General features: G+C 37.1%; 3 protein-coding genes across 3 annotated transcripts; 1 reads left to right on the top strand and 2 right to left on the bottom strand.

Annotated features, from left to right (window-relative positions):
- Positions 1-978: 978 nt before the first annotated feature.
- Positions 979-2,779, bottom strand: LOC126794103 (membrane-anchored ubiquitin-fold protein 3-like). The gene is made up of 3 exons (XM_050520750.1): positions 2,497-2,779; positions 2,030-2,203; positions 979-1,377 (listed from the first exon to the last, which is right to left on the bottom strand). The coding sequence occupies exons 1-3, from the start codon at positions 2,624-2,626 to the stop codon at positions 1,322-1,324; spliced, it is 360 nt and encodes a 119-aa protein (XP_050376707.1). The 5' UTR covers positions 2,627-2,779; the 3' UTR covers positions 979-1,321.
- A 179-nt stretch (positions 2,780-2,958) lies between these two features.
- Positions 2,959-6,094, top strand: LOC126794095 (RNA pseudouridine synthase 7-like). The gene is given in 13 exon segments (XM_050520739.1): positions 2,959-3,093; positions 3,167-3,210; positions 3,297-3,374; positions 3,485-3,566; positions 3,569-3,584; positions 3,684-3,771; positions 3,888-3,966; positions 4,157-4,239; positions 4,803-4,868; positions 4,951-5,007; positions 5,129-5,254; positions 5,583-5,818; positions 5,946-6,094. Coding segments are annotated over 13 exon segments (1,143 nt in total). The 5' UTR covers positions 2,959-3,008; the 3' UTR covers positions 6,049-6,094.
- A 1,984-nt stretch (positions 6,095-8,078) lies between these two features.
- On the bottom strand, positions 8,079-9,604 carry LOC126794098 (bidirectional sugar transporter SWEET10-like). The gene is made up of 6 exons (XM_050520744.1): positions 9,562-9,604; positions 9,302-9,338; positions 8,985-9,195; positions 8,722-8,883; positions 8,463-8,582; positions 8,079-8,375 (listed from the first exon to the last, which is right to left on the bottom strand). The coding sequence occupies exons 1-6, from the start codon at positions 9,602-9,604 to the stop codon at positions 8,079-8,081; spliced, it is 870 nt and encodes a 289-aa protein (XP_050376701.1).
- Positions 9,605-12,077: the final 2,473 nt, after the last annotated feature.

Here is a 12,077-nt window from a genome sequence, read left to right as displayed (position 1 = left end):
TGACCTGAAATGGAAAATGTGCTTCTTCCTTTTCAGCTTGCTTTCCAATTGTTGGTATTTTAATTGATTGGAAGAAGTGCTGGAAATTGAAAACAGTTTGAAACTAAGACCAGTTTTTACTTCGAAATAACAATTTCTTGAGCATGTAGTCTAAGCTATTAGCTATATTTGTGACCACAATGCACAGCAAGACTTTTGTTATCCAATTATCAGTTGTCTTGAATTGCTACTTGAATCTTCATATGTTCTCTCTAGCCGTTTCTGTGCAGTATTCTACCAAATGTGCTTGTGTGCAAAGTGTCCCATCTCCATGAAAGACGATTTGTACCACTTTTCACTGGTACACGATCTAATTCAATGATTTCGACCCTTGATTCTCTAGATGATTAAGTTAACGAGTTGTTAAAACTTAAAACTGTTGAATTAGTAGGAAGAGCAAGAGGTCCGATTACTATTTCTCCTTGACAGCAACTCTTTTGTAAGCAGCCTTGGTCGAGTTTGGATGGGGAGAGCATGTATTGTTAGGGCCGGTGGCTTTTAAGTGGTTCTGTTTCTTTCTCATGGACGAGACAAAGCATAAATCTGCTTTTGGATTTTCCAGCTTCTGTCATGGAGTTTGTGGAGCTCATGAAGATTGAAGTTGAACTGGTTGAGGAAGAGAATAATTAATCAAACTAAGGTAGTAGGTAAGTATTTGAGTTTTCATATGTTCTTCTTTCATGCATTTGAATGTGTATGGTTCTTACGCTGATGAGGGTCAGCACATGTAGTTAAGCACTTTCGAATCTGGTTTGGTTCTGTTGTATGCCATCTATAGTTAAGATTTGCAACATTGAGTAAGATTTAATTAGCTGGAGATCAAGGATGGGATGCTATCAACATCACGCTTCAGTGCCATTTAGTTTGTGGACACCTAATGAATTGTCCATTTGTGTGAAACTTGAATACATCAGCAATTAAATTCGGAAGCAAGCACCATCATCAAAATTCTTGCATCATAGAAAACCCCAACATAAACACACCATTCTTCCTTCTAGTTTGGATGAGCATCTTTGCATTAAATATATACTTTACATAACTATACAATTCATCACACAATCTACAGGGCAAGACAGACTGTAAACAAGAAGAAAGCACACTGAAAAACATGGCCATGCAATTGCAACCAGCACCTAGTGAAATCACCATCAACATGGTTTTCTGTACGCACAACTTGACATGTACACATTGACACTAAAAGAACAATGAACAAATTATGTCAAGAGATGGTCTATGTTATAAGAGCGGTCACCAAATCCCCATCTCGAACATTTTTTATATTTCACAGTATAGAACACGAACAGACAACTTTTCTTGGCAAGTCATCAATCTTCTTGTCTGTTGAAAGAAAAAAAGATAAGTTTTCCAGCAACTCATGGTTTGAAATCAGTAGTGAATGCGAAACACAAAAGGGAATTTATTATTTCCACTAAATTATACTATTTAAATTGGTACTGAATTCCCAACTAGGTAATCAAAAAGAAATACGAAATAGTCAAACACGTTTAGGAGTTAACAAATGTGTTTCTCTCTTCTTCTTAATGACATAGTATAACATTAAGGCCAAAAAGCCATTTAAGAGGGGCTTGGATGTGCATTAACCTTGCTAGACCTTTAACATGCTCTAGTACGAAATCATGGCCACAGGGATCCTACATTTTGCTAAAGGATTGTTCTCGATTTGTAAGCAATACAGTTGAAGTCGAATAAACAACAATGAAAATATATCTACCTACTCATGAAGAATAGAATAGAGAGTAACTTTTCATAGCCGCAACAAAGCCACTATGAACCAAGTCCATAGCAAAGAATTAATATACCATTTTTAACTTCTCTAGGATAAAAGCAGCATTAAGCAATCCAGTATTCAATAAACTAAATTCAAAGCCTATGAAGGGAACTGCCACCCAACGAGAGGACCAACCTCATTGAACTTCATTCATATATATATATCATTCACAAACTTCATCACAAACAACGAAAACTTTACCTGATTTAGCTTTCTCTATAGTTGGCTGTACAACAACATGCATTACCATAACTCCCCCACCGCCAACATCACCAAACGGTAATTTACACTGCCCCACTGTCTTGCTGTTCTCCAAAATTTTACCAAAACACATTAGCTTCACTTCATTCGCAGTCTTCGGTGTCATCGTCTTGCCTGCATCCAGTGATTTCTCAACAACATCAAAACCAAATACCATCACAAGACTGTGTAAATCACTGCCCCCATCCTTATAATCCACCCATTCCAACAACTTCTAAATTGCCCAAGATTCATTCTTTCACAAGCAACTAAAACTTTTTCACAAAATTGAGCCATTCATATAGTCATATTCCCACAACAATCAAAACAGACCCCAAAGTCTAAAACTTCAGACACAATCAGAACTTCCAAACACAGTAAGCAAAGAATAATCAGAAAACCAAGAACACAAAGCGAGAAGGTCAAACCTTTGGGCCAATCAGAAACGACCCTCTGCTTAAGCACATCGACTGTAGACGCCGATGAGTAGCTGAATGGCCCAATATCGGACCCATCATACAGCCTGAACTTTATATCCACCAAATCCTCCTCCGGCATCTCAAAGCTTCCAACTTTTTCCACCACAACTAATCCAATCCCCAAACTGATTACTACCCACTACACCTCTCCCAGTTCCAAACCAGACTCTGTTCTTCTTTTGAACCTCACAAGCAAATTCCAGAGAGCTCTGCTGTGTGAGTTTGGTGACCAAAAAAATACAAAAAGAGGGGAAAAAAAAAAAGAGGAAAGGAATTGACGTTTTAACACGGTGTGTGTGATGTAATCAAAGTTCGGTGCTTTGATAACGAAATTTAATCTTTTTTTCTTTTTCTTTTATATAAACACCGAAACGCCGCCGTTGTGGGCTATGCCAACGACGTCGTTTGCAATTAGGGCTCTGCAAATTTGGAAAAATCTGATCCCAAATAAAAGAGGACAAATGAAGAGGAAGATAGAAGAGATGGACATTGTATGGCAGTCGCCGGCGAACCCGCCGGAGCGTAAAGATTACATCTTTCGCAACGGTATCTTCTGATTACTACTTAGTTTGTTCGCAGTGGTTAAAGTTGGCAACTTTTTGGCGGGAATTATATGCAGGGTGGCGCCATGTGAGACCTTACTACTTTGAGTTCATTGCCCATGTAAGTTGCTTTGCTACATTTTGGTAATTTTGATTGGTTCAGTGAAAAACCCCTAATTGATTGCTTGCTGGGTTTTTACTTTTTAGGTTAAGAATAGGTGGGCTGGGAAGACCATTGTTGACTTGTTCACTGATGAGTTCAAAGGCCGGAATCGTGACTACTATGTAGGTCTTGTTTTTGGTTGCTTTTAACAGTTTAGTTTTGTGTGGAGATTAGTAATAAGGTTATGTGACTTTGTGAATTGTGATTGTTATGAGATTGTTGTGCAATGTAGATTAGTGCCGTTAAATGTGGGAGGATACAAGTTGATGGCCAACTTGTGCCAGTTTCGTTCATAGTTAAACCGTCGCAGAAGATAGCCACTTCCTGCACAGGTAGCTTTTGCTGGTTTATAGTTGATGAGAAATGTGCTGTTGATTGTAATCTGTGTTTGGACTTTGTATGTATGTGAGTTGATGTTGGAGTGTTTGTAGGCATGAACCGCCAGTGATGACTTGGGATGTGAACATCCTTAAAACAGAACCTGATGTGGTCACCATTTGTAAACCTGCATCTATTCCGGTGAGTACAACTCACGAGTCATGACATACTGTGTTTTGAGGGGGGAGGAAATATTTTCAACGTGTCTCATAGCCTGATTCCGTTTCTTATACCTGTTAGTTTCTGGTGTGTTCTAGGTGCATCCATGTGGTCAGTATCGTAAGAACACAGTCGTTGGCATCCTGCAGGCAGAGCATGGCTTGGCACCTCTATTTCGTATCCAAAGTTTAAAGAAAATGCTTCTGGACAAATTTTCTTAAGAACTTCTATCTATAATGCTTGTTTAATGATTATTTCCACTGGTTTCTGTCACGTTTTTGTTTTAGAGTTTATGTTCGCCATAGATAATTTAATCTTGAGATAAAGTTTATCACTTCATTATCTTTCCTTGACATGATTTCACCAGCGATTCATCGACTAGATCGTCTGGTCTCAGGACTCCTTATTTTGGCCAGAAGCGCAGCACAAGCTGACATTTTCAGGCAACAGGTAAGCCTTATTCTACGCTAGCGAAGTAACAATCGTCAATTCAAGCAAACAATAGACTTAGTCAAAGCTTCTGTTATTTTAAATCTAACAGTAGATGATAATTAAAGAAAACAGTGATTTCCCTGAAATTTTAAGTCAATATGATTGGTATATAAAGCTATTGGCAGTAAAAGTTCATGGTGCTGTGTCTGTCACTTATATAAATGGCTATGGACCTGGAGCTGCATGCATTACCGTTTCCATGCAGGGTTACTCATGTGCAACTGGCTCTCTGTTTCTTATTAAATATAGTGTACTTATGGTTTTAGTTGGTAGTACATTTTTAGGACAAATTATGAAGCATAATGACTTTTGTGACTATATGAAGCTTACTGGTGTACGTGAATCCAAGTTTGGGAGTTTCCAATAATTGGTATCTATGCACTTACAGGTCACTACTGTCAAGAAATGAGATTATTTTGTTCAACATTTAATATGCAAATGATACAAGAGTTCTGTTTGACGTGTTTTGTTGGTTAGACAAAATTTTCTTAATTTTCTGAAGTAAAATGAAATTTCTGCAGATTGAGGGAGGGATGGTTCATAAACAATACATTGCTAGAGTCATTGGAGAGTTTCCTGATGAGGAGGTTTGCATTTGTTAAAGCTGTTTTAAAAATGCTGTTCCTTATCTTTTGTGACAGATTGTTCATCTCTTTTCCTTTCTCCCAGCAAGTTGTAGATGCTAACATAAATCATAATGCTCGAGAAGGAAGGAGCTCTGCTGAGGTGGGCCATATATTACATGATACCACTAATTACTGCTTACATCATGACTTGCTATCTTGAATTATATACCAAAACGGATGATGTTCGATTATTGAATGATAACCTTCTCTTGCTTATGCAGGTTGGTGATTCTTGTGGTAATGCTCACAGAAAGGGGAAGACTGCTTGTACAAAGTTTACTAGAATCAGTACAAATGGAATTCAGAGCATTGTCTTGTGTGAACCAGTCACTGGCCGAACCCATCAAGTAACTAACTGATTATCAAGTTCCATTTGAAAACATAAGAAATGTATCCGTTTTAGTTCTTTCATGTAAGCTTGCAAATTACGTCATATGTTTTTTCTTGTTGGTTGCCCTTGGTAACTTAAGATTTGTTGCTACTTTATTGGCTTTTTCGTATGCTTCTTTTTATCGTGATTCTGCTTTGCACTTTGTTTTCTCATCTCCTCTACCTTCGAAGAACCTAGCTTTGCAAGTTTAATGATTTCCGCTAGAATGTGTCCTCTTATTTTACTCTCTTTCATTTGTGGAACTACTATGCTGAGAAACATTAATAATGGTTCATTCAATGTAGATACGTGTCAATTTGCAACACACAGGCCATCCAATAGCAAATGACAGTCTTTACCTGTCTAAACATGTTAGTGATCGCTCAGCTGAAGGAATGGGTGCTGATAGAGCTGCTGCTAATTCAGATCACTCTCCGGCTTCTGGTATTGGCGAAATTAAATATAATTCGCATGAAGATTCTAGTGAGGAGTTCAGCATTGATCCAATGTGTACAAATTGTCCAAGTTTAGCTCCAAAAGGGTAAAATCTTTCATTTTCAGGCTAATCTGCATGTAGTCTTTTATATGTATGATTTGTTGATTATAATCTTATATACCCTAATAACGATTGATTACATGTTACTTCCCCTTTTACTTTTTAATTGCAGATACGATTATCATGAAGAGGCTTTATGGTTACACTGTTTTAGATATTCTGGACCTGGATGGGTTTATGAATGCCCATCTCCGGATTGGGCATCACTTGGCTAGTTGTTCTGGCATTCTACATTCAAACAAACTCGTATTTACTTATTAATGGAAAGGCTTTTTTTTTTTTTGAGAAATATGGACAAGTCCTTTCATACAGACAATTTGCCGATGAAAGATTGGTTCGACCAATTTTTTTTTTTTAAAGTTTGATAAGAGAAACTTGGCAGTTGATCTTTGGATCCCTAGCTGATTTGGCACTAGAAGTTAGACTTTCGTAATGAAACAAAACGTGCAAGCTAATATATTTGCACGCCTCCATTATTATGGTCAAGTACTACAGAAGAATGAGTGGATCAAGAACTTACCGTGTCAGATCGGAATAAAGATGATGAGAACTGAATTCCGAAAACTTGTTAAAAATAAAATAAAAAAAGAAGATTAATCATGGAAAATAGCTATCTAAGAAGCAAGCCGTAAACAGTGGAATCCACATGAATTAACAAGCATAAAACGTCGAACATATATATAGTTTCTGGTTGATCATCGTCCTAACTTGTGGGTCGATGTGACTTTGTGACTTTAATTCTTATTTGTGTCCTTGTAATCACACTCATGAAAAGTAACTGAAGTATCAAACCATAATATCGTTAGATTATTGCACATTTGCACTATCCATTTGCTTCAGATTGACCATATTGAGAATTCTAGATTCCGTGATATTTTGATGTATCCTGCCAATTGAATTCTTACTTGGAAGAATATTCTTGTATGAATTATTTCTCGACTTTTGTATCTTTAACTTATAGTATGTTAGATTTTCTTCAAATGTACTACCTAGGTAGCTTAATGTGGTAAGGTAGGTCCATCTAGATTAGCTTGGTGTAATCTTTCGAGTCATTCAACACTAGCACGATAGATGTAGAGATTCTCCACTTTTGGATATAGGACGACTATTTTATTTTTTTTAACAAGTATATAGGACGACTAAACTTAGTTTGAATGTTGGTGGAATATATGATATAGGAGGGTATCTTACCAGTCAATTCTAAATTAACCTAACGAGTGTGTTATATCTGTTCACGCTGGATGTTTGGATACCGAGTATCCAGCTACCATAGCTGATACTAATTTGATGTGTTTAACTAGCTAGTTGGATTATTCAACAACATAATATAGTTTGACTAGCTAGTTCTATAGTCAGTTGTCCAACTACATATATTCATAAACGTTCTATAGCCATTTTGATATCAGAATCTTTCTCTCTACCTCATATATATATATAGGTCATCTACGAGAGAGAATCTAAAGAAGTTATCCTTCTTCAGAATGGCATCAATTGAATCTCATATGTGGTCGACAGACTTGAAAGAAGAAAAATTATCGGTGCCTTTTTTAGTTTATGTTGCATATTCAGGCTCTTTTCTTGTTACTGTCTTTCTCATATGCTAGCTTACTTGAATTGTCATGTAATATCGACAGTTTTAGACTAATTAAATAATAAACGGTCGAGCTATATTCCACAACTTTCTTTTCCCCAAACTTACTTATTGTCTCTACTTTGCAGCTTGTTAATTAATATATATTGATCGATCAGATATCAGCAAAATGAAGCCGTATTATATATGACTGTTACGTTCCATGCATGCCGTGTTAAGTTTTATCTTGCTGTATAAGTTTCCGCAGCTTAATTTGGTTTTGGTTTTTCTGGCATATCTCAATCAAGTTTTCAACTTACGATCCCCAAAGATAAAAATAAAGAAAGTCATAAGAGTATTAATTTGCATCTAATTAATTTTCTTGCCATTGAAATTTAACTTATAGCTTAGTACACAATAAATTAAATATAATTCAGATCAGCTCTAAGCTGGAGAGATAGGTACCCTTGCTTTAAATTGACAGGCATTGAAAGAGACTGTGAGATCATTAAAGGGGACATATAGTACAGGACACATCCCATGACATTAGTAACCCTAATTGACAAATAAACCCTACTTTTAACACATAAGTACTTAACTTTTAAACAAGGGTACATATGATATATCTAAGAGCATGCATGTCGATCAATTTCTTGATCAAATTGTTATTATAAACTAAACTTTAGTGGAGGCATCATCCGTGTCTTCCTTGGTTTCTTCAGTCTTGATTTCCTTGACAATATTATTTGGGTCAAGTACTACTTCAATGATATCAATGCCATTAGGCTGAAGAATCACTGGACTCAGGTCGGGACACACCATGGTGCTGATCTTCATCACCTCAATAATATGGTCTGATAGCTCTTGAACCTTACTTGGCTCCTCCAGAAGTACTTTCTTATTAGCATTCTTGTACACTAAGTACAGCACCATTTGCGCAATCCCGAAGATGAACCCCAGTATGTTTGGAAACTGCACATTGTACAATATTAATACAAAAGAAAGAGAAGAAAAAGATTGTTTACAAGATATCACCATATGACTGATTAAATTACTTACAGCTATGTTGTAGTCCTTGAGCAGAAAACCATAGAAGAACCACATGACTGCACCCAGTGTCAGGAAAAATGAAAGAGGAAATGGCATGAACTCAACACTCTTGGTCCGTATCACTTTTTTCTGCAGTTTTGATAATCATGATCCCCAAGTTAATCAACCGAAATATAGAAAGAAACTAAAACATCCACCAATATATAGCTAAACAGCTACTAACTATATGCATGTAGGGTTAGACTTTGTCTACGAGGTGCATGCTTACCAAGATGCAAAGGGGTGCTGCGAACACGGTTAGATTGAAGACAAGACAGATCCACCCCACAACCTTGAGACGTTTTTCACCTTTCGCAAGAAAGAGAGTCAGGAGAAGCATCAAGCCATATCCGAATACGTTGAGCAACAGCAGAAGTTTCACGGTTGAGATCTGCAAGTTTTAGAAGACTTGAATCAGATAAAGGGACAAGTTTAAGAAAGTGCATGGTCGAGTGCTTTCTGTTAATATTAATCTGATAATCGAATACGTACCCTAGCCATTTTGGGGGCATAGAAAAGGAAAATGGCAAGGTAAGCAGTCTCAATGACGCAACCAACCGAGTTGATTGTGATGAGAAATGTGGCGTCTTCTTTAAGCAGCGCATAGTAAATCCACAGCATGCAGCTGAAGAGTGCCACCACGTATGGCAGTGCTTGAAACCCTTCAGTTGTTTTCTTCTTGAAGATTGTATAAAATGTTGGCCTACATGCAGTTATAAACAACATCAATATGAATAATTTGGCTGATTAGACAATGTTAACGGTATAAAACTTTGGCCTGCATGCTCAACGTAGACAAAGCCACTTACATTGGAGCAAGGAAAACCATAAAGGAGATGATGTTGCCTAGAGAGAAAAAAAAATAGAGCAAGTGCATTAGTTTTTAATTAATGAACCAATAAGTACAAGCATGCAGCTATATGATAAATACTAAATAGTGTATACGAACTTTAGATCTAGTTTCACTAAACAGCATTGTCTTAAGGGCATGCAAAATGATCATAATCATATGCAGAAACAAGAAAAGAACTAATGGCTGAAGAAGGTGAATAGTAGGGCTTGTATATACCTAAGAGGCCAAAAGCCAAAGTCAACGGGTGATGAATGGCCATGTCTGGAGCTTTGATATGATCAAGATAGAAACAACCTGAACCTTCTCTGTTTTTCTTCTCTCAGTCTATGATATCTCTTGCTCGATCTATAGCAGAGATATCAGGTGAAGTAGTAGCTAAACAGATGCTTCTCAATACTTCACTTGTATGCTTAGAAGCAAAATGCGAGAGCTATTTATATAAGGGGTTGGGGGAGGAGGGTCACCAATCGAGTGAATCAACCTGAATCAACTTGCATGCAAGTTAAAAAATTTGAAGCACCATTTCATTATGTTACGATACTCACTTACTCTTGGGTTATTCCCTAGCTTTCCAGTTGTTCATTTGAGCTTTTTAAGTTTACATAATCCAAACAGCATTTACTTGTAGCCCCCTATTGCCCTATAATTTCTCCATTTGGTCTCTTTCACCTCAGCAGAAACCCCCTCCCCCCCCCCCCCCCCCCCAGTTAAACCCTACTATTTACTAAACCTAGTACATTCACAACATTCTTGAGGTCCCACCATGCTTTCTTTCTGATGTGTCGCCCACCAAGTGGTGGTAAGGCTTACAACTCATAGCTAGTTCTGTTCTAGGAACTTCCTCGCTCTTTCTCTGGGGTCTGGCTCTTCTACTACATCAGACACCAAAGACCTACTGCTAAATCATTCTGGAAAGTATGAATTACCTGTTAATTAGTTCCATATCTAATCAATACAGAGATGTTGGCACTGTCCAAAAAATCGTCTGCAATCTAATTGGGTGTTGGATTGAGTTGCTACTACAAATGAGAGCGCGCAGAGAGGTCTGAATTCGATTCAACAAGTAAACATTATCATGGAGCTACAATATATACCATTTAGGTTTCACCGCACATAAAACCAGTATGCAAATCATAGTACTGAATGTGCTAGCTGCAAAATAAATTAAGATGTTTGTATTTGTGTTGCCGACCTAGCTAGGTAGTTCTGGTACATGTTCGATGGTTTGTTCTGATCTCTCACCACTATTTTTTTTTTTTTTACAAAAGGATGTAACAAATAATCTACTGGAACACACTGGATTGAAGTACTTACACGCGAGCAACTTGCTCAGTACTTTTTAGGGTTTCAGAGGGATATGAAATTATTTCCTTTACTGAGAATCCCACTAGGTAACTTTTTGATCTGTAATCGCACTTGGTGGGCAGGCCAGGGATATACCGGATCTTGGTTCTCATTTGTCATACAAAACCAATCTCACGGTGGACATTGAAACTCATACTCAGGATGGTTCCTGTGCTTAGCTGTCTTACCATAACAAGAAACAACTTTTCCAGCAGCCGCCATACCCATGCCATGTCCAGAACCCTAATCCTGTATTCGATATATTTCTGTGTACCGCTCCGTCTGAGTTTACAACTATTACCAGGGGTAAACCCTGGTATAGTTATATAAGGTAAGCTAACCTTGCCAAGCAACCCAATTAGTTCATCCAAAACTAACATTGATTCTTTTATGGATCATCATTATCTTTTCATATTCACCTAGTGACAGCTTCAAGTATTAACATCAAGTCCTAAAATTAGACAAATTAGTTAACTCACTAGGGCAAACAAAATAGGGAATCTCTGGTGATTTTTTTTTTGGTCAGAAACAATGCTGGTGCTTATGAACATTTCTGACATGATTGATGACTAAACAGCGCTAAGCACCTCGAGCACTAAAATTTCCAGCAAGCTAGCTAGCTTAAGTGCTTACTTAGACACAATAACACTAGTCAAATATCGAATCTAATTGAGTTTTAGTTTCTTTCTGCATTCGACTGCGCGCTGCAAGAGTGCCTAGCAAAGTAGCAATTGATTTTGTTGTTTAGGTTAACAAATAATGATTTCCAAAAACTTTGGCTAGCTTCCTTAATTAGATCTCACACTTTGGGTCAGGTTGTATCTAGGCCGGGGAAACGAATTGCGCGCATGAAAAGCGTGTACGGTAAGACACTGGCCGGAGAAGTAAAGCTAGCTTATATATGTATTATACTAATTCATCAGACTATCAGAGTGCATTTTAATTTTTGATATGAAAGTGTTTATGCCTAATTTATAATTCAAAAAGTTTATTAAGGTTGTCGCCAGACCAAACGAACGAAAATTAATTAAGATCCATTGTCCTCTGGGACGAGTCCCTAAACACTGGAGGCATTAATAAAACCAAAGCAAGATCTCCACTGAATCGGGCTCCTGAGTCTTGACTGGAGGAAGAAATAAACAACAGTCGATATAAGCTGATTTTGCAGAACAACAATTATAATATATATATATATATATATATATATATATACTAGCTTCCTTGGCTAAGCTATTCCTTATTTATTCGTGCGGATTTTCTTATTTTGACTAACTTTTAATTCATATTTTTGTATCTTAATTCGTTCAGATCTTAACTTCTAATATCATCTATACAAAATTTTAGTTAATTTGGTTATCGTTAAAGCATTCAAAACTACAATTTAGTAT

Source organism: Argentina anserina, chromosome 5 (genome assembly GCF_933775445.1).
Source record: "Argentina anserina chromosome 5, drPotAnse1.1, whole genome shotgun sequence".
In the NCBI taxonomy this organism is placed as follows: domain Eukaryota; kingdom Viridiplantae; phylum Streptophyta; class Magnoliopsida; order Rosales; family Rosaceae; genus Argentina; species Argentina anserina.
The sequence above is the reverse complement of the archived record's forward strand: the minus strand, read 5'-3'. Positions and strand labels throughout refer to the sequence as shown.

Bases quoted from the DNA above. Each gene is read 5' to 3' on its own strand.
- LOC126794098 (XM_050520744.1), bottom strand. From the start codon at position 9,604: ATGGCCATTCATCACCCGTTGACTTTGGCTTTTGGCCTCTTAG. The intron at 9,339-9,561 runs GTATATACAAGC...TTTTCTCTCTAG, and splicing joins TTTGGCTTTTGGCCTCTTAG to GCAACATCATCTCCTTTATG. The intron at 8,583-8,721 runs GTAAGCATGCAC...TCAAAACTGCAG, and splicing joins CAGCACCCCTTTGCATCTTG to AAAAAAGTGATACGGACCAA.
- LOC126794103 (XM_050520750.1), bottom strand. From the start codon at position 2,626: ATGCCGGAGGAGGATTTGGTGGATATAAAGTTCAGGCTGTATGATGGG. The intron at 2,204-2,496 runs GTTTGACCTTCT...CACTGGATGCAG, and splicing joins CGTTTCTGATTGGCCCAAAG to GCAAGACGATGACACCGAAG. The intron at 1,378-2,029 runs GTAAAGTTTTCG...TTCTTTCAACAG, and splicing joins TATAGAGAAAGCTAAATCAG to ACAAGAAGATTGATGACTTG.